Source organism: Rhinolophus sinicus, chromosome 15 (assembly GCF_057876585.1).
Source record: "Rhinolophus sinicus isolate RSI-liver-muscle chromosome 15, RSI-T2T, whole genome shotgun sequence".
Lineage (NCBI taxonomy): Eukaryota > Metazoa > Chordata > Mammalia > Chiroptera > Rhinolophidae > Rhinolophus > Rhinolophus sinicus.
Genome location: NC_142515.1, coordinates 49,736,227 through 49,762,076, shown reverse-complemented (window position 1 = coordinate 49,762,076; position 25,850 = coordinate 49,736,227). Strand labels below are relative to the sequence as shown.

The window sequence follows — 25,850 nt, the reverse complement described above, 5'->3', positions numbered from 1 at the left end:
ATGCAGCTTTTACAAAGCCTTGGGTTTTTAAACTGCACGGAACCTTTGGAGATCACCTAGTCTTAACCTCTGACTTTGTACATGACGGACGTAGGTCCATAGAGGAGATGATTTGCCTAAGAACATAGCTAGTTGTATAGTTAATGGACAGTGAGTACTTGGACATTGTTGAATGAACATATATTGAATGAGTTGACATAGCTGAGATTAGAAACTGGGTCTTTTGACTCACAGCCTGATATTCCCCTCTCTCTATATGCCATGGTGGTACGTGGAGATTTTGCTAGTTGTACCTATAGAAATCCAAGAGAAAACAGACAAATAATCCAAGTTTCTCTTCTAACATTACCTTTGTGATATTTACAGCTGAAGGCAGGTACAATCTCTACACACCAGATGGCAAATATATCTTCAAGGAAAGAGAGTCATTTGATGGCAGAAACATTTTAAAGGTCAGTATGAAATAGTAAATTAGAAATACATTGGCATGTGTCCTAAAAAAGCCAGGAAAACAAGTTGTTCTCCTTTTAACAGTAAAGTATATTTTTCTCATGTTTCCCAGGAGGCTCATTGACTTGAAAGGGTGGCTAAAACAATTTTTTTAACATCCTAAAAGAAAAGAGAAATCTTTTTGACTCTGTTAAGGCTGTAGTAGCTCTAGAATATTTGAAATTGATGATTTACGAAACAAATACCCAACTACTTGTATCCATAGGAATAAGTTGATTTTTAACCCTGGTGAGTTTTGCTCTGTGTTTTACCTCTGGAGGTCTGAGTTTGCTTTTTTTTTAAGTGAAAAAAAGAATTCTTTGTCTTGTTCTAGTAGATTTTCTCTTCTCCCACCTTTAAAGGGACTATCCAAAGTTGTTTTCTAATCTGTTTTTACTCAGGAACAGCCCGTGTCCTAAAAAGTAGCTAGTCCAGTTCTGACTGTTGAGGCTTTGCTTTCTCAGTGTTAAATTAATCTATGGAATTGAAATAAAAGGGGTTTTTCAGGATTGCATTTATCTTTCTCCCACAGACCACATTCTGTAATATCCACAATGTATGCCCTCTCCGTCAGGTTAACATGCCATTGTATTTCTGGGCAAAGAGAAACTAAGTTGATACCGCTGGAGAGGTTTTTGATTTGTCATTTCACTTGTTCCATAAAGGTTTAGGTCATACATTTGCAAGGCCATGGGTGTTTGTGGAACTGGGAGAAAGAGAGAGTGTGCATATAACTTCAGAATAAGCTTTAGCTTTGGAAATGCTTTTCTTTTCCCCTCTCTCCTCCACCCTCCGTTCCCTTATCTTGTTACGTGACAGTTTTCTTCCCAAATGCCTCATGTGACCCTATTGCCTCTACTTAATGACATCACTCTTCAGTAGCTGCAGGCATCTTACCACAGAGCCCACCAGGGCAGTGACCTCGTTCACTTAGGCAGACATTCCAGCTTCTGCACTGCACAGCTCTACTGATCCCTTCTTTTCCTTATATCTTTCCTCTTTTTGAATAGTTTTCTTGTTTTCAAGTAGCTATGGTAGCTTTGAGTTTAAGTGACAGGCTGCTAATGAATTCAGTTGCAGTTAACTTTACAGATTTTCCCAGCCACAGCTTCCATATGATACGAATCTTTCTCCTCTTCTTTCTCATTTCCTTGGGGATTTTCCAATAGTATCATCAATTACTTTGCTTTTGTTGTTGTTGTTGTTTTTAATTTGATTAAGAAAGAAAATAGACTGAATGGGGAAAGAAATCTGTAGGAATGACTCAAAACAACTTGGTTCTTTTGGAATTAGAATTAAAGCCCCCAAGACGTGTTGGTGCAAATCAAGTGTGAGATGCTTTGATATCTATAAGAGGGAGGTGAGAGAGCCTGTGGGGTGGCTGTATGAACAATAGGGATCTCTCACTTGATAGTTAATTTCTCTCCTTCTGTAAAGTCAGTTTTCTATTTAAAAATGCTTTGCCTTGCAGCTACCCCCACCACCCCAGTGATGACATGAATGTGGCTCCCTCTAGTGTTGACAAGAGGGAGTACCGTTACTGGTTCATACCTAATCAGAGATTACAAGCTGGACCCAGCTCTGGGACTTGAAGAGCGTTTGTTTAATCCAGTTCCACAGTTTAATCTTTAAGAACACAAGATGCAGTGTGGTTAAAGTGACTTGCCAAAGGTCACTGCTAGTTAGCAGCAGAGTCTGAATCAGAATAAAAATTCAAAACTCAACAAATTAAAATTGTTTCTGCTGCCTCCCATAAATATACTCAGTGTTTAGGGAGAGATTATTAGACTTTTGAAATTGGGCATATCTATTTGAACTGTGATAATGTCTGATTAAAACTCGTTTAATAATATTGGGGCAATGGGTGTGCTAGTTAGTCTGCAACTGTGGCTAATTAAGAATTAGACTTTGGAGCTGCTTTTAATGCTAACACCAACAGAAATACTTATTGTATAGCATCTGCCATACCATGTGCCCTGCAGCTAAAACAGTCATTATGATACAGTCCCTACCTTCCAGGAGCTTCCTGTCTTTGAGGGGTACAGGTGGTTAATAGACAATTACAATACAAAATGATGGGGCAAGTTTTGAGTATAGAGAAGTACCTTTGAATACAGATAGTTATAACAAAGCACCTTTTGGTATAGTTTCCAGTATTTTACTTTATAATCATTGGGCTCCAGAAAATAGAATCTTTCACCTGTGTTCAATCAAAGGAATTAATTTTTCTTTGAGAATAAAGTGATGTATGGTCTCCAACAATTACCCCCAAACGCCTAAGAGGTAATAACTGTATTTGTGAAGTAGTTTCACCAGTCCGCCTTGTGGAACTACCACAGATGGACATGTGTTTCTTGAATAAAACATGAGGACCCATGGTCCCTGAAACCCTTGGAAAACAAAAGATTCCGAAAATCAATGGATTATATATATAGTTTTTGAACCAGACAAAAGTATTATGTTTAGAAAATGAAAAAAAATAATCAATTTAACTAACAAGATAGGAGCTGACTTGGAATAAACAGAAAGGTTATCTGCATTGGCTGTTAAGGTCGTTAAGAATGTGTGTGCAGCATTTTAACAGCTACATAGGTCAAGGGTTGGGAATGCTGGTGATGAGAAGCAGCCTTGGAAAAGAATCAACTTCATCTACTATTCAAAGAGAAACAAAATGAGACAGCAAGTCATTGCTCATTGTTGTAAGAATTTAATGAGTAACAGTCAATTGCTATTCTCCTCCATGAAGAGAGTTAGTCCTTTTGGCTCAGTGTAATATGTGTTCTGGGTGCCTTAATAAGAAAAAAAGAAGCCCCTAATGACTTCTGGAGGTGGAAGCTGCTTTTTTTTTTTTTTTTTGGTAAAGCTCTTTTGAGAGTTATTGCAGGTGTAATAGACTAGTATCTGGCTATTCCCAGTTAAAATAAGAGTTTTCTTACTCTAAGAAGGGCTTTGAAAGAAGAATTGAAAACTGAAGAATCATTCTCCTGTGTTTTTCAAACCAGAAAAGGAACAAACATATTTAGATACAGTGACTTTTTTAGAGAGGACTGACAGATAGGAGGCTGTATGAGTGAAAAAGACGTAGGCCAAATAAGTGTCCCCTCAGAGCATTTTCATTTCTAATTAAGAGACACGACCCGAGATGCTATTTGTTTATCCATAAGGCAGTGATAAACATGTAATTAGAGAAGTCATGCTGACCTAAAGACATACTGCCAGGAAATAACTGTTCCCTTGAGAGCTAGAAGTAGAATGGTCATTAACTGCCAGCTTCTGGAAAGAGGAAAGATCTTAATGGCAGCCTGTTTGGGGGACTTATGAAATGGCCTTAAGCAATAGAGTCAGTATTCCAAAAGTGTGCTCTCAGCAGATTGAACAGGTGTACAGTGTGTACTGTTCAAAAGCATAATTTCTAACTGCAGAGTGAAGAGGAGACATTAGAGCCCTGTGTTGTACTCATCAGAGGAGGTGGTTTGATGCAAGTAAAGGCACAGTAATATATTTGGGAAGGAACAGAAAGTACCACTGGTCCAAAATCAAAGGACATTATGAAAGGCACATTTCTTTAGGCACTTAAAAGTCCTAGGATGGGCCTGCCCGGTGGCTCAGGCAGTTAGAGCTCCATGCTCCTAACTCCGAAGGCTGCCAGTTCGATTCCCACATGGGGCAAGTGGGCTCTCAACCACAAGGTTGCCAGTTCAATTCCTCTAGTCCCGCAAGGGATGGTGGGCAGCTCCCCCTGCAACTAAGATTGAACATGGCACCTTGAGCTGAGCTGCTGCTGAGCTCCCGAATGGCTCAGTTGGTTGGAGCGCATCCTCTCAACCACAAGGTTGCCAGTTCGATTCCTCGAGTCCTGTAAGGGATGGTGGGCTGCACCCCCTGTAACTAGTAACGGCAACTGGACCTGGAGCTGAGCTGCGCCCTCCACAACTAAGACTGAAAGGACAACAACTTGACTTGGAAAAAAGTCCTAGAAGTACACACTCTTCCCCAATAAAGTCCTGTTCCACTTCCCCAATAAAATCTTAAAAAAAAAAAAAAAAAGTCCTGAGACATCTAAGCCAAATAAAAAGGAGATGAATTTGTATATATAAGAATATTTAAAATTAGAAGAGGGAATTTGCACTATTCAACTATTAATATTAATTTTAACGCTTTACTTGAAAATGTTTTAAGTCTATCTAGCCACATTGAGACTTTTCTTGAAAGATGTAAATGAGAGTAATGCAAGCATTTCATTCATTTTTGCTTTTGTTCCATCTCTGCCCCTTAATGTCTTTAAAAGGACAGTTAGAATGAATAAATTTAAATGAGATTTTTATTTAGTTTGCTTTACTTAGAGAAGTTTCTATAAAGGAAGCTGTTTAAAAATACATACTATTTATTCTTTTTTGGTGAAACACCTATATATAGAAAAGGGCATAAAACATGTATGTATTGTAGAACAAATAATCAAACAGTGAACAATGTAATTATTACCAAGGTCAAAAAGTAGGGCATGCCTCCCACATCCCTCCCCAGCCAGTTCTGTTTGTCCTAAGGTAACAAAAGCACAATTAAGTTCTTCAACACTCTTAGTGAATAGGCTTGATTTGAATGATTACTTTGTTTCAAAGTTTTGGAAGAGTATTGAAAAGATGAATTCATTCTAACTTTTTTTCTAACGGAAGAGAGTGAGATTGAGAGCTATGTAGTAATTTTTAAGAAGAGATATTAATGACTACAGAGAAAGACTAGCATTTTAGAATGTATATTATTTCTAAGGAAGAAAAGATTGTGTTTTTTAGTATCCAATTCACTATTCAGCCATGTTGTATACTGTTTCTGAAAATTACTTCTTAGTCACATGGTTCTTCTTTAGAATTTGTTTTTCAAAACAGGTTTTTCAGATAGCCTTTCCTTCAGAGTCTATCACTAAATGTTCCATTGCACTATCATATCAGGATAAATAACAGCAAATTGAATTCAGAATAAAGCTGCTATCTCTCATTACCATCAGTTTTACCACCTGATATTTCTATAACTTTTAATTTTTATTTTATTTAAATAAAATCACTAAGCAGATATCCCTTCCTCTCTAAACTATTTATGCTTATACACTGTTGATACTTATTAAATTCAGTTCACTTGGACATACTAATATTTTACAACAGCTTTTATGTATTTCAGTAGCATTGAAAGCAATCATATTATTCTTGACAACCATGTGAAGTATACAACTTGTTAGAGGAGCAAATGTACAAGTTTGAAGAATTTCACTTGGAGAATAAAAATAAGATGTTGTGAAAAAGGTCAATTAGAGAATAAGAGAGCCCATGTAAATTACATATAGCCATTGACAAATACATACAGAGGGTGCCAAAAAAATTTTTATACATTTTAAGAAAGGAAAAAACTGTATTAAAATTGTAATAATATATACTGATAACAAAAGATGGATACAAGTCATGTGTATACATTTTTTTGGCACCCCCAGTATATTCAATTAAGGAAGATAAATTTAAGAAAATCTCTGGCAAAGGTGAAGAGATAGAAAATATGAGGGAAAAATATGACAAGATCCTCAGGCATTGTGAAAATTAACTGTTAGGGTTCTAAACATGGAAAATAGACCTTGAAGTCTTGAACTTGGAGGAAGGAAGCTCTGGACTAGTACAGCTCCCAGGTACTGGGCAATAGCAAAGACAAATCTCTTTGGAAGAAAGTTTCATCACCTCTGCCTAGAAATATACCTCCAAGGAAGCCTCCCTCTCCAATGGCCGGTACACAGTCAGCAATAACTAGGCATATGTGGAAACGGCTCCCCATAAGCAGAGAAACATCCAAAACTCAAAAGACATGAGAGTTATCAGGGTTAGGCTAAAAACACCTATGCTTACTATGTTCAAAGAGATAAAAGCCAAGCTTAAAATTTTTTATTAGGTAATTGGGAACTATTATAAAAGAAAAGTGATGTAGCAGTTTTGAAGAAAAACCAAATAGAAATGCTGGAACTATAACTGCAATAGCTGAAATTAAGAGCTCAGTGAATGAGTTTAGCAGCAAATTAGATATAGCTGAAGAGGGAATAGTGAACTGGAAGTTAGGTCAGACAAAATTATCCGGAATGTCGCATGTACAGAGGGAATAAAAATTACACATGAAAGAATAAGAAACATATAGGATAAAGTGAGAAGTTCTAACATACATTTAGTTGGACTCACAGAAGGAGAAGATAATGGTGCAGAGCTGATGAAAGACATCATTCTATAGATTAAAAAGCCAAATGAATTCCAAACAGGAGTTCTATTAAGTGAGCTTATATTGTCCTTTTCTTTCCTACAACTTGTGACCAAATCATGTACAACATTAATTAAACTACTTGTTGGCAATAATTACAAAGAACAAAAAAACAGGAAATTCAGCTAAAGAATGCTTTTCTTAAAGTAGGTCATAAAAAAAAAGGATAAAACGTATCTAGTAACTTTTGTTTTTTACTGTTCTTGTAATTTTTCTGCAAGTCTGAAACTATGTCAAAATAAAAAAAATTTAAAAAGAACGACAGATAGACATGCACTTAGGAGGGGAATAGGACATTGACCATTTGCTGTTTGTATTTTTTTAAATCACTTTCCAGAGAAGTTTGTTGAAGTCTCGGCTGTGTTTTGTTCTGGTGTTTAGGATAGATGCAAGTTTTATTAACTGTTGATCTTACCACAAAAATTGGGTTGTTTAATTTCAAAGAGTAAAAAACAAAAATTGATATGAGGAACAACTTTCTAGATTAGAAGGTTTTATATTAGAGCAAGCTACTTAGAAGTTAGATGCATCTTTCATTAGAGTGTTTTTTGCTTTGTTTTACGAAATGAGAGTCCATAGCTCTATAAAGCTATTATTCCTACCATCATCTCTTTCAAACTACTCCTTGTTTAATTCCCTGAAACCTATCTCTCACCTCCACAATTGTACTGAAACAGCATTGTAAAAAATATCAGTGGTAGGTAGGGCCCTTATTTGTTTAGTGCTTTGGCCTACTTTTACTTTTTCCCCAGTAACCACATTGAGAGTATTAAACCCTTTTCTTTTTTCAAATGCTCCCTTTTATTGGCTTCAGTGGCAATTGGCTCTTAGGTTTTTCCTACCTCTGGATCTACTTGTTTTCAAATTCACTGCCTTATATGGCTGCTCCCTAAGATTTTGTCCTTATCTCTGTGGTTTTCTTTTACTGCAGTCTTGTTCTATCCAAATGCTACTCATTCTTCAAAGTCCTTGCCTCCCCGTAATGGTAAGGACCATCCCAGTCAGTGGTGCTCTTATACCCTCCACTCCTTCCCTCTCCTCCTTACTGTGCTTTTGCAGTGACCTGTGACCTGCCTGCAGTGCTTATCAGTGTGTCTTGCGTGGGCACGCACTGAGGAAGCCTTTTTGGATGACTAACTAAAACTGTTTTCCAAAGAAGTCAAATTTTGGAAAGGAGAAGAGAAGGATTTTCTGTTTGCCAAAGGGGACATTTTTTCCCCCGTACTTGAGATTGTAAACTCTTAGAGCAGCGGCCCGCAAACTACCGTCTAAGAGCCAAATATGGCCTGCCACCTGGTTTGTGTATGTATGGCTCCCAAACTACGAATGGTTTTTATATTTTTTAAAGGTTGAAAAAAATTAAAAGATGAGTAATATTTCATGACATGTAAAAATTATATGAAACTCAAAATTATGAATGAAAAATAAAGAATACTGAACTTATAAATAAATTGTGCTAATTTTATAATCAGTGTGAATATCAGAAAACTGTGGAGTTTAGGAAGGAACCTGTGAAAAGAAGACATCTTGCCAAAATATGGCCAGTGTTACTTTGCTATGTTAATGATAAAATATGGCTCCACTTCCATTCTTGATAATGAAAAAAACCCAAAACTCATGAAAATTATTATTAGGAAATTATTAGGGGCTTTTCATATTTTGCTAGTAATAGAAACAGCGTACAAAAATTGAAACACTTCAGATAGGTAATTGGACAGTTTCTTAGCACATCAGATATATAAGGAAAAGTGCAGTTTGAAATGCTTCAGTTTAGTTTTGTACATTCTTATTTTAGGCTGTTGGGATAGAGTGGGGGTGGGAGGAAGATTCAAATTCAAGCACTATTTCACCAAAACTTTTCTTTAGAATTTGTTTTATGTGTCACTTTGCCTGGAAAGTGGAAGATTTAAAATACTAATGAGGGCAACCAAAGGTATGATTGTCAATGAGGAGGAATCACTGTTAAAATGAAACTGGAAAACAAGCAATTGGCTGATTTTTGAAAAAGCCACCATCTGTTCTAAAAGATGCACCTCTTCTGGTCTGTTGCTGTCTGCTCATACACTACGTTTTCTTTCTCCCTTCACTGTCTTTTGAATTTCTCTTTATTGGTCTTTTCATCTTTGCAGTGGTCCTGGAATACTTCCATGTGTTATATTGGCTCAGGCAGGTAAGGGTGGGTTGCAAGGGTCTATGTAGTGACAAGAAACAGGCCATGGTTTGGCAAAGACAATGAGAGTAGAAAAAAAATTAAGAGATTAAAATTACTTAAAATTATTTCTGGTTTTCAGGGGGGCAGGGGGTTTCCACAACGTGATGGGGAACTAAGAGTATTTTAAATACAGTGTATTTTCCAAGTTCCTGTTTTTATACCAAAATTAAGTATTCATACACACAATTATTTCTGGTTATTATCAGAATAAAAAATAAATATTTTATTGAATACCTACTAAAACACCAACCTAGATGCTTGGGAGAGGAGGAATAAATATTCAGTTGTCTTGGGTCCCTCCCTCTGATCCCATTCCTATGAACTCTTTGAACATGGTGTCTGTTCTTATTGTGGGAAATAGTAATCTCTTTTAGGTATTCATATCTATGGGTCCAATCATATCATTTGGGGTATAGTTCACAAATGAAGTGAGTTGGGTTGTGCTTCACTTTGGGTTCATTGTATTTTTTTTTTCAGTTGTGGTAAAATATACGTAACATTTACCATTTTAACCAATTTTAAATGTACAGTTCAGTGGCATCTAGTATATTCATATTGTGCAACCATCACCAGTACCCGTCTCCATAACTTTTTTATCATCCCAAATTGAAACTCTATATCCATTAAATAGTAACTCCTTATTCTCCCCTCTTCTCAGCTATTGGCAACCACCATTCTATTTTCTGTCTCTGAATTTGACTAGTCTAGGTACCTCATATAAGTGGAATCATACATTATTTGACCTTTTGTTTCTAGCTTATTTCAATTACATGTTTCCAAGGTTCATCCATGTTGTAGCATGTATCATTCCTTTTAAAAGCTACATAATATTCCATTGTGTGTGTGTGTGTGTGTGTATTCAATTGTGTTTTTAGCTATAATGTAAACAAACCAGTAGCAGAATATAAATCTGCACCCAGACATGGTGATAGGGTATTATCATCTTTGAAGCAGTCTGTTGTTTAAAGACCAGACCAATTGAAACCATGTTAGATTGTGTGGCTTGGTGCTGACAACGTCCGAATGTTACAGGACATTAGTGGAAAGAGATAAAAGAAATGGGAGCGAAGCCCACTGTGCCATAAAACTGTGATGACTTATTAAGATATGATGTTCTCTTTCCCATATCCCATTGATGGAACAGTTTTAGAATTAATGCTCAAATGTCAACAGTATTACAAATTAAAAGTGAATAAAACAGGATGTAAGTCAACCAGAACTCCAATTCAAAGTTTACTCTCTCCATTGTAGGTTAAAATATTTATACCAATTTCTTAAATTGTAAAAGTCTTGCAGCTTCTGAGGTGTGTGTGGAGATGATAATCTTATCCCTCTTCCAAGGCCTTTGTTTACTTGATTTTTGCCCACACCTTTGCGGAGGCGAAGGAGGTCATCTGAGCTGAATTATAGACAAGTAAGTGTGTTAGACTGTGTAGTGCTCCAGTGATGCTACTGAGGGCAGGTTCCCTGTGGTCCTGACAGAGGAAATATTTCATGTCTTGTTTTAATAAGATGGCTTAGTTGAAAATCCAAGATAACATGGCAGCCTCTCCCATCTTCCAAGGAGCCATCCCAAACCCAGCTGTTATTTATCTGTATATATACTCTTGCCATTGCCTGACATGGCTGGAGGGGCATCTGATTTGCTCTTCAATGTCTGGATACTGCTCCCGTTGGAGAAGTTGGTGTAGAGATGGGCTGAGCCACTGACCTTGTTTTCTGTCTCCCACTTGGTTCTTTTTCAGAATTTGTCACTTGGCACAGTAGTCAGCCCTTTGAGGCCCTGTCTCCTAAAGCCACTAACATAGAACCCCCTAGGCCAAGATGAAATCATCAAGGCTGCTGTCCCCCTAACCCCGCTCAGGGGAGTTTCCTTTCTGCTGACTTGCATTCCCTTTCTAATACACATAACAGATCAAACACGTATCTTCTGTTGCAGTTGTTTGAGGGACAGTTATGAAAAATACCTGAGGGAAGATGACCAAACCAAAAAGAAGAGAGGTAACATATTTGAATGAACAACAGTAAGAGGCATTCTTCTGAGGGAAAGTCTTGATCTGCAGAAATATTACCTGGATTAGTTCTAAAAGGGCCCCTGCCTTTTAGGGCTGGTGGTCACAGCTGTAGGGCAGTGAAGTCTCCCTAACCAGCAGCCACCAGAGGCAGTTTTGTCTTGGTAAAGCAGCAATATTTCTGCCCCACGGCAAAGCTTTCTCTGGAAGAAAATTTGCAGCAAACAATTCCCAGCGGGCGGCCCTTCTCTGATGCTAATTCTATGTGCTGCTGTGGAAACGGGCAGGGGCAGAACAAGCTGATGTGTGCCGAGATTAGGCCTAGGTTCTTCAGCTGTGTCAGCACAGCCTCTCCTCTCCTTCCTCCTTTCTCCACCCCACATTTTTTCTTGCTACGTTTTTAAAATGAAAGGCTCTGCATGAAGGGGAAGTCCCTTGGCGTTGTGAGTATTGAGGTGCTCAGCAGAACTGCCTGGCATCCTGTTTGTATGTAGCGGTTTTCATTCACTCTCTAATAGGTCATTTGGCCTTACCAGCAGAATCTTAAATTTGGTAATCCTTACATCAGCAGTGAGACTCAGGCCAAATATCCAAAAGTGCAACCTTGAGTGATTATTTGAAGGAAGTTATGAAGCCTTCATTCCCTGTCTGTCTGGCCTCGGCCTGGTGCCTCCTTCGGTCAGGCTATTAACATTCCTCATGCTCACTGCAGCCAAGGCAGTCAGGGAGTTGCGGAGAGCAGCTGAATGAGGGAAGTGCATGTTCACGTTCCCATTCCGGGCAAGGAGCCTGAGAACGTACATGCGCCATTTCCGTCGGTGGAGATGGGACTTGGGCTTTGGTGGCATGCAAGCTTTTTGGTACTTTTTGAGTGGAGATGTGCACATCAGGAGTGACATGCTGGTGGGTTGGAAACTCACAGGTGTCCCACCGAAATACAGCCTTCTTGTTTTCCTTATGGAGGCAACTGATGCTGTTAAGACCTACTCCTACCACAGACTGGCCTTCACCTGGCCTCTTGGATCTACGTCATCCTGGCCCTTCTGGAAGTAAACTGTATCCTCTTTTTTATTGGCTCTTATTAGCTGTTATTGGCTCTGTCACCACTGATCACTGCAGTTTGAGGTTTCAGATTAAAGGTGGCATCTTGGGTAGAGTTAGGGCTGTATTTAGAGACAGACGCCTCTAGGATAGTAAGTACCTGCCAACCTCATTGTCTTTTATCCTGAAGCAGATGTTCCCGTTCTAGTCTTTAAAAACAAGGCAGCCCTCCGAGACCAGATCATGACTGCAGGACTGTAAGCTGTCAGTGTTCCTGCTACACCCTTCCCTCTTTTCTTTTAAGGAAACTCTGCTTTTTGGTTCCTGTAATGATGCATTGATGGTTATCGTGAGTGAGTGACGATAATCAGAACTCAAATTCCATTTTATAATTTATCTTAACTATAACTGCAGAACATCCTTGTAAAGCGTTGTCCCTGTTTAAAGATGGAGAAATTGGGGGAAAGAGTGGCTGTATGGTCATTGGTAGGAAAACATTAAGGTCTAGTTTGCCCTAAGAACTAGATCTTTTGATCTGTCTCTTCAATAGAAGTTTCTATCTTTGGTTTCCAGGTGAAGTTGTGTGTGTTGTGTGTATATGTATAGAATCATGGCTTACTTAGTGTGAATAGGATCACTTACATTCTTTTGGGATGATATTTAGAAAGAATTTATAGGAGTGCAGCTGAGAGGAATATTTTAAAAGTAGATGGAAGGTTTTTTTGACCCCTGGATTTATTGGATCTCCACTTTCCTTCTTGACTCTTCTTCATATCCCACATTTGCTCTCTTCAGAAGTAATCTTACAGGTAGCCAGAAGAAAAATGCAAGGTATGGAAAGGCTTAAGAATTTGAATTGCATGGTACCTTGGCAGAAATTCAGAATCATTTTTTTAGGTTTGGGGAATTTTAACAAATAAAACTTGAAACAAAACTTATTTGTGCAAAAAAAATCTTATTTGTGATCTTAATTCTCACTGAGATTAGTAATATGACATGAAAAGCTGTGATGTTTTTCAAATCTATTATTTTTCTGTTTACTACCTAAAGTCTTATTAATCCTGTACCTAGAGGCCAATTTTGTGACGAATGTTTCTGAAATATACCAGTATTTATTCTGTTGGTTTTCAGTTAGGATCTCCCAAGGGCTGTGATTATAGTTTTTCACATCATTTGTTTCTCACTCTTGGCCACAAAACCAAGGGAACGCTTTCTTCGCTGTGTGATTGTTTACATATAGACCAAAGGTGGAACTTCTTCCCCACTTGACATTCGTTGGTACATATTTGTTATTTGAATTGTGAAGCACATACACAGTGCCTGGTGGCCACGACTTTCTCCTGGCCTGTGTTCTGGGCCTGGTCCCAGGAAATCTTAAATTTATATCACAGTGCTAGTGGCCCTAGCCTGTCTGTTTCTTATCTTTTAAATGGGGATAATAATGCTCAGCTCTGGTTTGCATCACAGCAATTTTTTTGAAGGGTTAATGAGCTGGGCTTTCTGAATACTTTAGATCCTTAGATGAAAGGTGTTATTTAACCGCAGCACATCTTTGTGCTGGGAGTGCCTTCCCAAAGGGCTCAAACAGCTTGTCAGACTATCTTCCATTCATCCTTAGCCCATCCCTGGTAGGGCAGTAGGTGGGTGAGCGTTATTATTAAGTACAAACTAGTATTATTACTGTTACTTTTATCTGTAAGCAGGGGGTAATTGTGAGAAATAGACATTGATAAAACAGATTATGGAAGAAAAGCAGTGGGAAAACTTCAAAGTAGCATGCATTTGCTATTCCTGTTTACTTTGGGCTTCCGAAGTTTAATCGCCATACGTGAAAACAATACAAAGCATCCTTTCTTGGGGAAGAATGGGACCCAGTGCATGGTTCTAAGTAACTGCATTAATTGAACAGCAGTACTTATTTTCAGTTGTACCACATTTATGTTCTAAGTGTTAGCATAGCTCAGTTATACCAGGAATGACTACAAATTTCACAAGACTTACATGTTTGGAATCTTCATTTTGGAAGCTTCAAAATGCATTCAGAACTGCATTTCCTCTTATTGAAGTCATATTGGACATCACATGGTTCACTGAAGCGGCCCAGCACAAGTAGATTTCCTTAAGGAGAGGTCTTTGCAGAGGGTGACCACCACTTTGACTGAGATGGAAGAGAACAGCCTCCTTTGGGGAGCCACAGGGGCGGAGATCTCCAGCAGGTTTGTCATTCTGCTGCTGAAGATTGGCCACTCAGTTGGTTTTGTGGCTTGAGGTCACAGATATGAGAAGGTGCTTCTCCACCCTCCTCCACACTTCTGTCTGAGATTTTTCAGCCTCATTTTTGCAGCCTATTCACATGGGGAGTTATTTCTGGTCTTTGATGGTTGTCACAGGGCCCAGGAGGAAGTAGTAGGTCTGAAAGAAATACAAGGAAAAATGACCACAGTTAGCCTTTAAATCTAGCTGTTTGTTTTCTTTCAGTGTATACCACTACATTACTAGTAATCAATAATTCCCTCTGTGTTCTCCCTAGGAAGCAAACATGTACAAACTAAAAATGGCAAGCTTCAGAGATCATGTGAGCAGGTGACAGCAGGATGGTTGGATTTTTATCTCACCATTTTCTGTCAGGGAAGCCTTGGTTTTGACCAAAAATCTTTTAGTTGGATGGTCCACATTTCTCTCTTTACTTGGTGGTAGGAAAAGTTTGTTTAATTTCTAAAGATTTTGTGAGTATTCAAAGATGCTGTGTGCATAAGTTTCCAAATGTCATACTTCTTTAGGTTTTAAACTTTCTTAAATTGTCCAAATCAGTACTTATTACTGTCATAGGACAAAAGTCCAGTCGAGTACATTCAAAGATCCAATTGGCTTTATTGAGCCATTCATGAAGCATCGCATATAGCAAGTGGAGAGGAGCTCCAAGAAGCTGTCTGTCATGTAAGGTCTTTATAGGCAGGAGGGTGGGGCAAGGACGTTATTAGCCAAAGAATAGAAAGGATTGTTTCAGACCAGGACGTCTTCTTTTTGGGAGAAGGGATCAGTAGGGGTCTTATCTTGCAGATTATCTCGCTAGTGCTAATCAGGAACATTTTCAGATTCACTGCTTAACATTCGCATTCCTGGAAGAGGTCAAAGCGGCAATGAAGTCTCAGTTTGCTGTCGTGGGGGCAAATGATTCCCATTGCCACCCTGTTATTTCTTTTTTTAACATTATTTACAAGTGATAACTCAAATATTGGCAGTCTTCAATTCTGTTTTCGTTTTCTCATCAAATATTTGTAGTTTTGTGTAGCTGCTCATTGTTATATTCCTTTACAGTAGGCTTAAAAAAATTCTGGCTTCCAGCACAACAGGGCTCTGTGTGTGTGTGTCAGAGAGAAATGTTTTCAGAAGGAAAAGGTTTAGGTTTCAAAATCCGCAAGGGAATTGTTAGAAAACAACAGTGAGGAGAAAAGACTCAACATGATTTAAATACCTTGACGTGATTCTTTTTTCATTTAAATTTTTCCTGTTTGGGCTTTTATTTTCTAAACAATAGACCACTTTGCTCTTGGTGAACTACTTTAGGCTAGAAAGAGCAACCAAGTTTCTTTTTTCTTTTTTTAAACACCTAGTTTAAGCTTTTTCCTCTTTTCCCATTCAGGTACCTAATTAAATGGATTCGTTTAGTTGATTGGTGCTTATTTTCATCTAGAATTCAATTAAAATTCTTCCAGCTGAACTAGAGCCATTCAATTGTTAAACCAGGTCCAGGTGGCAGTGAAAGTAAGAGTAACAAGTGAAAGAATGTTTATTTCCGTCTTTGAGACTTATGTGGGTCAAAGCTTACTCCCTGTGGTTTAAACGCCCGTTTTAACCGGCACCACTCACAGGAAGGGGCTGGGGAGTGTGTGTGTGGGGGGGCTTAAAGAGCTGAGATACAGACTTAGGCTGCCTGGGTTTGAATTTCAGTTTTCTTTTTCAGCTTTATAAATCTCAATTTTCTACCCTTTACTTGCTTGTGTGCCCTTGGGCAAGTTACTTAACCTTTTAAACCTCAGGTTCAACTGTAAAGTAGGGATTAATAATAGTATCTGCTTCTTGGCGTTGTGAGGGTGATCACATCACATAGAGCCCACAGGATGATGCCTGGCACACGATTGCGCAAATGTGGGCTGTTACGGTCTTTATTTTATTAGTGTTGTCAGTACTTATATGTGTATTGTTTACCTTGATCTCTTAATCTATATCAATGTTGGCATTTGGGTAACTTCCATTTTACTATCTCCTGTTATGATACATCTGAGTTCACAAAATTTTAAGTTGATGTGGTTAAAAATCACCATAAGCAGTCAAAAAACAAATGACATACTACAATTTAGAACACAAAGGGTTCATTTCCCTAATATATAAAGAATTACTACTCAAAAAAAAAAAAAAGACAGTTGCAAAGCTTTTTATGGTAAATACTTCCACTTAACATGATTTCATATCTTTAATGTATATTTTCAGAATGTACCAGGAAAACCCTAGGTTGGAAAGGTTTAGGGACACACACAGGTAAAGATACAGCCATGAGTATGTAAACATACCCTCTTTCCCCGAAAATAAGACCTAGCCAGACCATCAGTTCTAATGCGTCTTTTGGAGCAAAAATTAATATAAAACCCGGTCTTATGTAGTAATATAATAGTAAATTATATAGTAATATATAGTAAAATAAGACCGGGTCTTATATAAGACCGGGTCTTACAGTAAAATAAGACGGGGTCTTATATTAATTTTTGCTCCAAAAACGCATTAGAGCTGATGGTCCGGCTAGATCTTATTTTCGGGGAAACACAGTACCTGAATTGTTTTCCTATAAAATAGCTCCCTCTCAGAAATATTCTGTTGCTATTACATAGTGATACCCTCATATACTCCACTTACCCTGTCATCCATGATTCTTCTCATCTCCTTTTGTTTCCTCCTTCCCCTCATCCAGAAAATCACTGAATCGTTTCTGTGTTTCATTCACATCTGCTCCAATCCTTGCAAGCCCACTACTACGTACTTTAGTCAAGAGACGCTCCATATCTCTCTCATGAAGGAACTCGTCTCCTTTCTTTCTCTTGTTCTCTTCTCCAATCAGCACCACACCCAGGCTGATTTCCTTATAACAGGGTTTTCATCTCGGGCCACCAACTTACTCGGAAACCTTCATCGATTCCCCACTCTCTAGAATGAAGTCTTCTGAAACTGACCTTTGGTTCCTCTTAATCTGATTCACCCTCCTTCTCTCTCTAGCCTTAGTCTTTCTCACTGCTTTTTAGGAAACTTCCAAACATCTAACCTGTCTAGTTGGCCAGGACCACCACACCCATGTCTGCCTCCATGCTGCCCTCCCTCGTCCTCTTTGCCAAGTCTTACACTATATTTGCAAAGTGAAGTCAGAGGTAGGTCACTTTCCAGCTCTAGCTGTGTTGTCTCCACCACTTGGAAACATAGGCACAAAGAGAAGAAGGTAGAGGACCTATAGGCTGTTAATCTTTAAAAAGTAATTTGTTGGAAGTATTATGAGTTCCCTTTAGTTTTGTTTTGTCTCGTCTTGTATTGCTTCTTTGTTTATGTCTTCTTTGGACCTAGAAGGCTTCAGTTTGCAAAGTTGTAAACTGTCAGTCTCATTGACGTGGCTTTCACTTCAAATTAACATTCAGCAAAGGGATTAGCAGATAACCTTTTCGGGTTGTGTTTCTTTATACAGAAGGGTGGATATGATTTGAACAGGCTATCAAAGTCAGGACAAGGAGTTAATTGTGTAAATCAGTGCAGGCAAGAGCTGATCACCTTTCTGAAAGACAAGACAATGCCGCATACAACCTCTAAATAGATCTTTGGGGTTAAGTTGATGTCATGTTGAAGAATCAATATTTACTGGGCTTTTATAAAGTTAGCCTTTAATGAATCCCAGGTATTTTGCTAGGCCATTAATTGCAGGAAGAGGAAAGGCGTCAGTGGCTGAAGTTCATGGCTGTGGAGGTTGTATAAAAGTAAGAGAAGAGACAGTCACTTGCTAATGTGCAAAGGTCCTACCCTTAGGTTCTACTCAAGCATTGTTGGGTATGCATATTGAAAAGCTTTCTTGGGATCTTACTGACATTTTAAGAAAGAGGTACTCGTAGGGTATTATGCTAAGTGAAATAAGTCAGACTCAGTAAGACAAATACCCTATGATCTCACTTACGTGTAGAATCTAAAGAATAGAATAAATGAACAAACAAAACAAATAGATTCATAGAGAACAAACTGATGGTTGCTAGATGGGAGGGGGTTGGGGATGGGTGAGAAAGGTGAAGGGATTAGGAAGTACAATTTGGTAGTCATAGAATAGTCACGGGGATGTGAAATACAGTATGGGGAATATAGTCGATAATATTGTAAAAAACTATGCATAGTGTCAGATGGGTACTAAACTTATAGGGGGATCATTTTATAAATTATATAAATGCCTAACCACTGTGCTGTACACTTGAAACTAATCTAAAATAATATTGAATGTCAAAAAAAAAAAAAAAAGAAAGAAGACAACTCTTGCATCCTAACAGAAGAAGGTAAGCCCTTTACTCTTTGTCACTCCTCTATCTAAGCAGCGTGGCTTCATTTTCCTGGGGTGAATTCTTTTTTTTTTTGGTCTTTTTTTTACTGCTCAACTTGTTCTTCCACAGTTGATTTTTTTTGTGTGTATGTTTTTTATTTTTCATTTTTCAATTACAGTTGACACTCAGTATTATTTTATATTAGTTTCAGGTGTTCCTGGGATGAATTCCGATGTCACTTTGGATTCCTCCTTATAAATGTGCTACTCACAAGACCAGATCTCTCAGAGTTTGGCTTATCCCTCCCTTTGACACACTTGAAAGCTTTTAAAGTGAAGAATTGTGTAAAGAGCATTTACTTTAGGATGCTGGCTTGAATCCAAGTCTAATGAAAGGTTTTTGATAAATATTATCATTTGTACTTGTTCTATCATCCAACAGAAGTGTTGCTCTGGCTATTTTGTGTGTGTAATTGTTCTGTATTCTTCACTGGGTTGTCAGAATCATTTGTGGGTCAGGAATCTTCTATTTATTTTAGTCAGTGCTTCTAATAAATGTTGTTGACTGCGTCGAAGAATGCATTATATCAAATTTTACCCAGGCTGTAACAAAACTAGGATGCTGCGCAGTAACTGGAAGTCATAGAAACAGCTTTGTTAGGCCCTGTGAGTTAGGGTGTTTGTTACAAGTTTTTGGTCATATCTGCTCCTTAGATCAATTTTGGAAATGATTCTTCAGATCTCTTTCTCTAGTGCATTTTGTCAGAGGAGGCTTTACAATTAATCAGAGAGAAGAGCTGTATTCTTTTCTCACTCCTATTCCCATCCCTCCTCTCCAGGATCATTTTTCAGAATAAATGCTGAAAAGAAAAAGCATGAGCGGTTTGTGGGGATTGTTGTGGTGTTTTTACAAGAGACCCTGATGTTTAATATTTCCATCTGTAATTCTCTTTGAATGTTCATTCTGGGTTTTTCTTCTTTCTTTTCAGCTATTTGAGAACTTCTACTTTGGTACCCTAAAGCTCAATTCAGTCCACATCTCTCAGAGGTTCACAGTAGACAGCTTTGGAAACTACGCCTCCTGTGGACAAATTGAATTCTCCTGAACTGGATCTTGGGAAGCAGGAGAAATTAAGCCTCCTGACGAGGTGCTGAGGAAAAGTATCTTCATTTTAATTGCCAAGGAGGGATGTGCAAATTAGGATGGTGACTTTCCTGGGTGGTTGCCATGGTCACTGTGGTCTTTAATGGTTGTCTACAGTCCTCAGACTATCAGCCAAGATGGTTGTGGGCACAAGAACTGTGCCTGAGACCCTTGGCTTGTTCATCTTTCGCAAGGTCTACCTTTCTTTCCAGAGCTCTTCTCTGGAAGTGTACCTCTGAAGCCCATTGGAGCTCAGATTCACATTGTTTCTTACATGCCTACTGATTTTGCTCCAGCCATTGAAGTCTTTTGTATTAATACTTTAAAAGAGAATTAAAGACATGTGGTTTTATTAATCTCACCACCTAGATCAAATATCTACAGTTTTTATAACGTTTGATTTTTTTTCTTCCCTTTGCACTCTGAATTTTAATCACTACCAAAAATTTCTTTTTTATTATAGTGAAAAACACATAACATAAAATTTACCATCTTAACCATTTTTAAGTTTGGTAGTATTAAGTATATTAACATTGTTGTACAACTAATCTGCAGAACTTTTTCATCATGCAGGTCTAAAACTCTGTACCCATTAACTCCCCAGGTTCCTCTCCCCCATGACCCTGGCAACCACCCTTCTACTTTCTGTTTTATGAATTTGACTACTATAGGTACCTCATGTGAGTGGAGTCATGCATTATTTGTTTTTTTGTGACTGGTTTATCCCCTTTGACACAGTCTGCAAGGTCCATCTGTGTTGTAGCATGACAAGATTCCCACCCCTTTTAAGGCTGAGTAATATTCCATTCTGTGTATAGACCACATTTAGTTTATCCATTCACCCATCAGTGGACACTTGGGTTCCTTGACCTGTTGGCTATTGTGAAGAGTGCTCTATGAACATGAGGGTACAGATATCTCTTCGAGACCCTGCTTTCAATTCCTTTACTACTCAGAATTTTATTTTTTGAAAAATAACTGTTAAAGCTTCTACCTTTTACTTTGACCTGTCTTTTTCTTCTGAAGTCTACCTTTTTATGTTTGTTAGATTCCTGTTCCTTTACTGTCACCTTTGCCTTCCCATGCCACTGATGCAGTTGCAATATTGTAGCCCTTTTTTATTTACTTCTCAGGGCAGCAGTGATAGAAACGATGATATCAGCAGAACTATGCAAAGTTCTCTGTAAAACGTCAGCTGCAGAAGATAGTCCTTCCTGGCCACAGACCAGCAGAAGAGGGGGCTCCCAGCACAGCTTTGCCCCATCCATGGATCCCCAGGGAGCTCCAGCCTTCCTGTCACCTTTCATTCCCCCTCCTCACATCCTTTCTCCCTCTGTGTCCTCTCTTTCTCTTTCCTTCATTCCTTATTCTTATCTTGAGTCTTACTATATAAGAAGTTTGATTCTGAACCCTGTGTGTTAAGGTCACTTCCTAGTGAGAGCTGTGTGCAACGCTCAGATTTGTTTATCACTGTCACTGCACAGATCATCTGTGAATAAATGCATTTCCAAAGTAACTGTGTTTTTCTTTTAGTTTATCATACAGTTTTATAGTTTGACCCTCTTAGTGTGTTTGGGATACGGTGTCGCCATCACTTCATTCACTGGCGGAGCTATGTCATTAATCCAGAACTTACATACCGGTGCCTGCAGCATTGGTTTTTCCCAAAAAACTTAATACTGGTAATACTCATTTTTTATTTAAGTTGAGATTTTCCCTCGCTTACCTCTGTTAGATGGCACGAGGGAATGAGTGCTCCCAGGAATAGTACTGAAAAGCAAGGTAGACTGGGGGCTCAATATCCTCAGCTCATCTTGCTGCTACTTCTCTCCTCCTGGTTTCTTTCTGACAACTGCCACCGGGCAGCCTTGGCCAGGAGGTACAGATGTCTTCTTTGGGATGTCAGAGATTTAGGACTTCATATTTTTAATTTTTTAAAAAAGTTTTGTATTTGGAAAATGTAACTTCATATATCAAATACTAAATTCTTAACAGAATTAGAAAGCTTGTTATTTAGAATTTAGAGGCCACTATGCATTTAAGGACATATTATCATGTTTCCCCAAAAAGAAGACCTAGCCGGACAATCAGCTGTAATGTGTCTTTTGGAGCATAAATTAATATAAGACCCGGTCTTATAGTATAGTAAAATAAGACCGGGTCTTATATTAATTTTCACTCCAAAAGACACATCATTAGAGCTGATTGTTCGGCTAGGTCTTCTTTTTGGGGAAACACGTACAGTATATTGTTAAGTAATTTGGCTTTTTGACTCTCATTCTCTCACGACTGTACAGTGGATTTTTCCAGAGGCTATATGACACAGTGACATTATCTCTCTGGTGGTTAATGGATTGTGTATTTGTATATTTTTGTGTTTCCTAGAATTTTGTAAGTTGGTAGGTATTGGTAGAATTGGAAAAGTTTTTAACTTATCTTTAAAATTTTCTTTCTAGAAGTCCACAGATAAATTTTTAAGACTTATAGCTCTAAAGAAAATACAGTTTTAACTGCTGTTGTAGAAGAGGGTCTAACAGGTAGTTTTGATACAGAACTTTTATGAAAGTGCAATAGTGGTAGAGAGCAAATTATGATGGAGCTAAAATAATTTTTCAAGATTCGGGTTCCCTCTCACCAAACAGTAATGGAGTAAATGTTGGAGTATTTGCTTTTGTGTTTATAATCAGATCTCCCTTAATATTACCACTTTGCCATTCATCTTCATTGAAATAGTTAAATTGTACCTAAAGCTCTCCAGCCGGTTTTTGAGGCACTGACTTCACCCTTAATTCCTGGAAGAGGAAGAGGAAGAGGAAAAGAATCTCTTATCCAATTACTACACAAGATCTGTGTTGTTACATTAGGAATTTTGTTACAGAGAATAATTTTGATATTTTTTGGAGGGGGTACAACGATTTGCCCCCAAATGGACCCCATACACATGATAGAGACATGATAAATGTTACTTACAACAGTTATTTTTAAGTGATCTCCAGAGTTTACTATCTTGGACATCGGTGAGAATCCAGCTTCATAATGACACAAGCTTTGTTCAGGCTTGCTCTTGCACTGTGCTCTTTTCCTGGAGTTAAAAGGAACCCGGTGGCACCAGAGGCTCCTTGAGTTGACGGACACCTCTCCACTTCTACCTTGATGCCTTCAGGGAGCATGGATATCAGGGCTCAAGGATGCGGTCGGTGAGAAAGGGCTGCGTTGTGGTGGTTTTATTCATAGCGTTTTCTGTTGTTAATGTTTTTTTAAACAAAGATAAAATAAGTTCACTCTTTGAAAAATCATCAAGCTATATACTTATTTATACATTGTTTATTTCAATGTGTATGTTATACTTCAATTTAAATGTTCGTTTAAAAAATAAATTTCGTCATTCAGATGTTATTACTTCCTATGCATTTAAGCACATATCATATCATTAATTTTTCTCTAATAGTAATAGCTAATATTAGCTGAACGTTCACATTTGTCATTTATTAACTCATTTAATCTTCACAGTGGCCCACTTCAGTTGGTATTATCATTATCCTCATTTTACAAACTGAGGCTTAACAAAGTTAAGAGATTTGCCCGAGGTCATACAGCTTGAACCACTGGTTCTTCAAATGTGACCTGTGGACCCTAGGAGTCCCTCAGAACCCTTTTAGGGGTGTGGGTGGGAGGCTCACACTACTTTCATAAAACTAGTAAGGTATTATTTGCCCTTTTCACTCTCATTCTCTCTTGACTGTACAATCGAGTTTTCCAGAGGCGACATGACATGGTGACATCATCACTCTGACAGGCAATGCCATATGTACTTGTATTACATTTTTGTGTTTCTAGAATTTTGTAAGTTGGAATGTTTAGGGTATAAATAATGTGTTTTTCGAGATTAACTCAGTTTGCTCTCAGCACTTCTACTGTGCTCTTATTAGCTATTTCCAGTTTTACCTGCTATTATGGGCTGGGATTGTGTCCCCTGAGAATTCATAGGTTGATTCCCTCACTCCCAGTGCCTCATTATGTGACTGTATTCAGAGATAAAGCCTTTAAAGAGGTAATTAAGTTAAAATGAGGCTGAGGCTATTAGCGTGGACCCTAATCCAGTCTGACTGGTATCCTTGTAAGAAGAGGAAATTTGAACGCAAAGATGCATCAAACATATGCATGGACAGAGGAAGGCCGTGTGTGGCACAGAGAGAAGGTGGCCGTCTACAAGCCAGGAAGAGAGGCCTCCGGAGAAACCAGATCCACCAACACCTTCATCTTGGATTTCTAGCCTCTGTAACTGTGAGAAAATAAATGTTTGTTGTTTAAGCCACGTAGTCTGTGGTGTTTTGCTGTGGGAGCCCTAGCAAACTTGTACACTTGCCATAATGCAGAAGTTCATCTACCTGTCTTTTTTTGAGCCAGATATTAAAGAGATTTGCAAAAATGTGAAACAATGCCACCCTTCTTATTAATTTTTTTGGGGAAAATGTTGTTTTTCCTAAAATATATTGTTAATATATTGGGTTCATTGTTATTTTTAAATAAAAATATTTTTTAAATTCTTAGTTTAAAAAAAAAAAAAGATGTAATTTTTTAGAGCAGTTTTAGGTCCACACCCAAATTGAGAGGAAGACTTAGTTTTATTTTCAAGTACAGCAAATTATAGCTAGATGTGTATCTCACATAAACAAAAGTTCTTTGGGGTCCTCAGTAATTTTTGAGTGTACAGAACTCCTGAGACCAGACAGTTTGAGAACTGCTGCACTATACCATACTTTCTTCTAAGGGATGATATTATACACCATCCATAATGAGCTTTTCTCACTCAGCAATATGGAGTAGGCCACATTAGCTTCATTAGGTACAGAGCTACATCATCTTTAATGTCTGCACAATAGTCTGTTGTGTGTATGTATGATAATTTAGCTAGCTGGTCCCTGACTAATGGACAGTGAGCTGGTCTCCAGGTTGGGTTATTTAAACAGGTCTGGATTGAACATTTTTGTGCATTTATCTTTCATGCTTATGATGTCATCTAGAAATGGGATTAAATGGTTTCAAAGATATGGTTCAATTTAAGTTTCTTATTTGGAAACTAAGGTTTCTCCATTGTTTATTGCTAAAAATGAAATGAAACAGAAAAATGCATAAAACATGCACCATTTGACAAACAACACGCAGCAGTTTGGGGCCTATTGGTTTGAAAGGCTGACCTGCTGGTCCTCTCAAAATTTAGGAAAACCTTTTCTTCGTTATAAACTAGAATTATTTCCCATTTTCTACAACTCTTTTATCTGTTACTTGGAAATCTGGATTCTCTCTCTGAAATAGCTTTACTGTTGGTTTAACTAACAGTCCTGGACTGTTGGCAATTTGCTTTCAGCCCAGGGCTATATTGACCCAACTTTAGGGTGCTGCCAAAGGGAAATCCCATTGGAGGAGCTGCCCAGGAGTGTGGGAAACATTTTGACCTTCAAAGTTCTGGAAACAGCTATTGTCTTATTGATGGGCATCTTGAAGGCCTTTCCAAACTCTTTGTGGACAACTTTGGTAAGTGTAGAAGACGAGGGACCTCATAAGATGGTACTGAAATGGGAGAGCTATGATCTATTAGGTTGGTGCAAATGTAATTGCGGTTTTTGCATTTATTTGTAACCTTTTAAACTAATTACTTTTGCACGCACCTGATATATCTAGGATCTATGTCTTCAGTGCCTGGAAGACACGTAATTAGCTTTACTAAAAGACTAGGATTGAGATGGTGGGAAAAGATGGCAACATTGAATCCATTTTCAGAACCATGGGACATCATAACTTTCTCTTCCCAACTTGAGGGAAGAACTAACATATTTTAAGTGCCAACTATGTCCAAGCACTTAGTATGTAATTTTGCATGAGTTTCACAGCAATCTTCTAAGATAGGTGGTATTATCATTAGTTTATAAATAGAAAATAGATTAATTTGCCCAGAACCCAGTTTGTAAGTCAGATTCCACACCCAGTTTGTATGATGACAAACTGCTCTTCCTCTATACATTGCTATACAACCCGGTAAAGCTGCTTTAGTTACTGCAAGATGACATTAATGGCCAGGGCCTCATTGCAGCACCACCTCTAAGCCTAACTGCA

The 25,850-nt window shown here is 38.2% G+C and overlaps 1 protein-coding gene across 3 annotated transcripts in view; it reads left to right on the top strand.

Annotated features, from left to right (window-relative positions):
* Nucleotides 1-21,252, top strand: part of ASCC1 (activating signal cointegrator 1 complex subunit 1) — a 91,004-nt gene extending 69,752 nt beyond the window's left edge. For 2 of the 3 annotated variants that reach the window (XM_088792052.1, XM_088792051.1), the window contains exons 9-10: nucleotides 367-452; nucleotides 19,582-21,252. In XM_088792052.1, the coding sequence (XP_088648178.1) occupies nucleotides 367-452; nucleotides 19,582-19,698 (203 nt within the window). In that variant the 3' untranslated portion in view covers nucleotides 19,699-21,252. The remainder of the gene's footprint in view (nucleotides 1-366; nucleotides 453-19,581) is intronic. The other variant, XM_088792053.1, reaches the window with a different exon arrangement.
* Nucleotides 21,253-25,850: the final 4,598 nt, after the last annotated feature.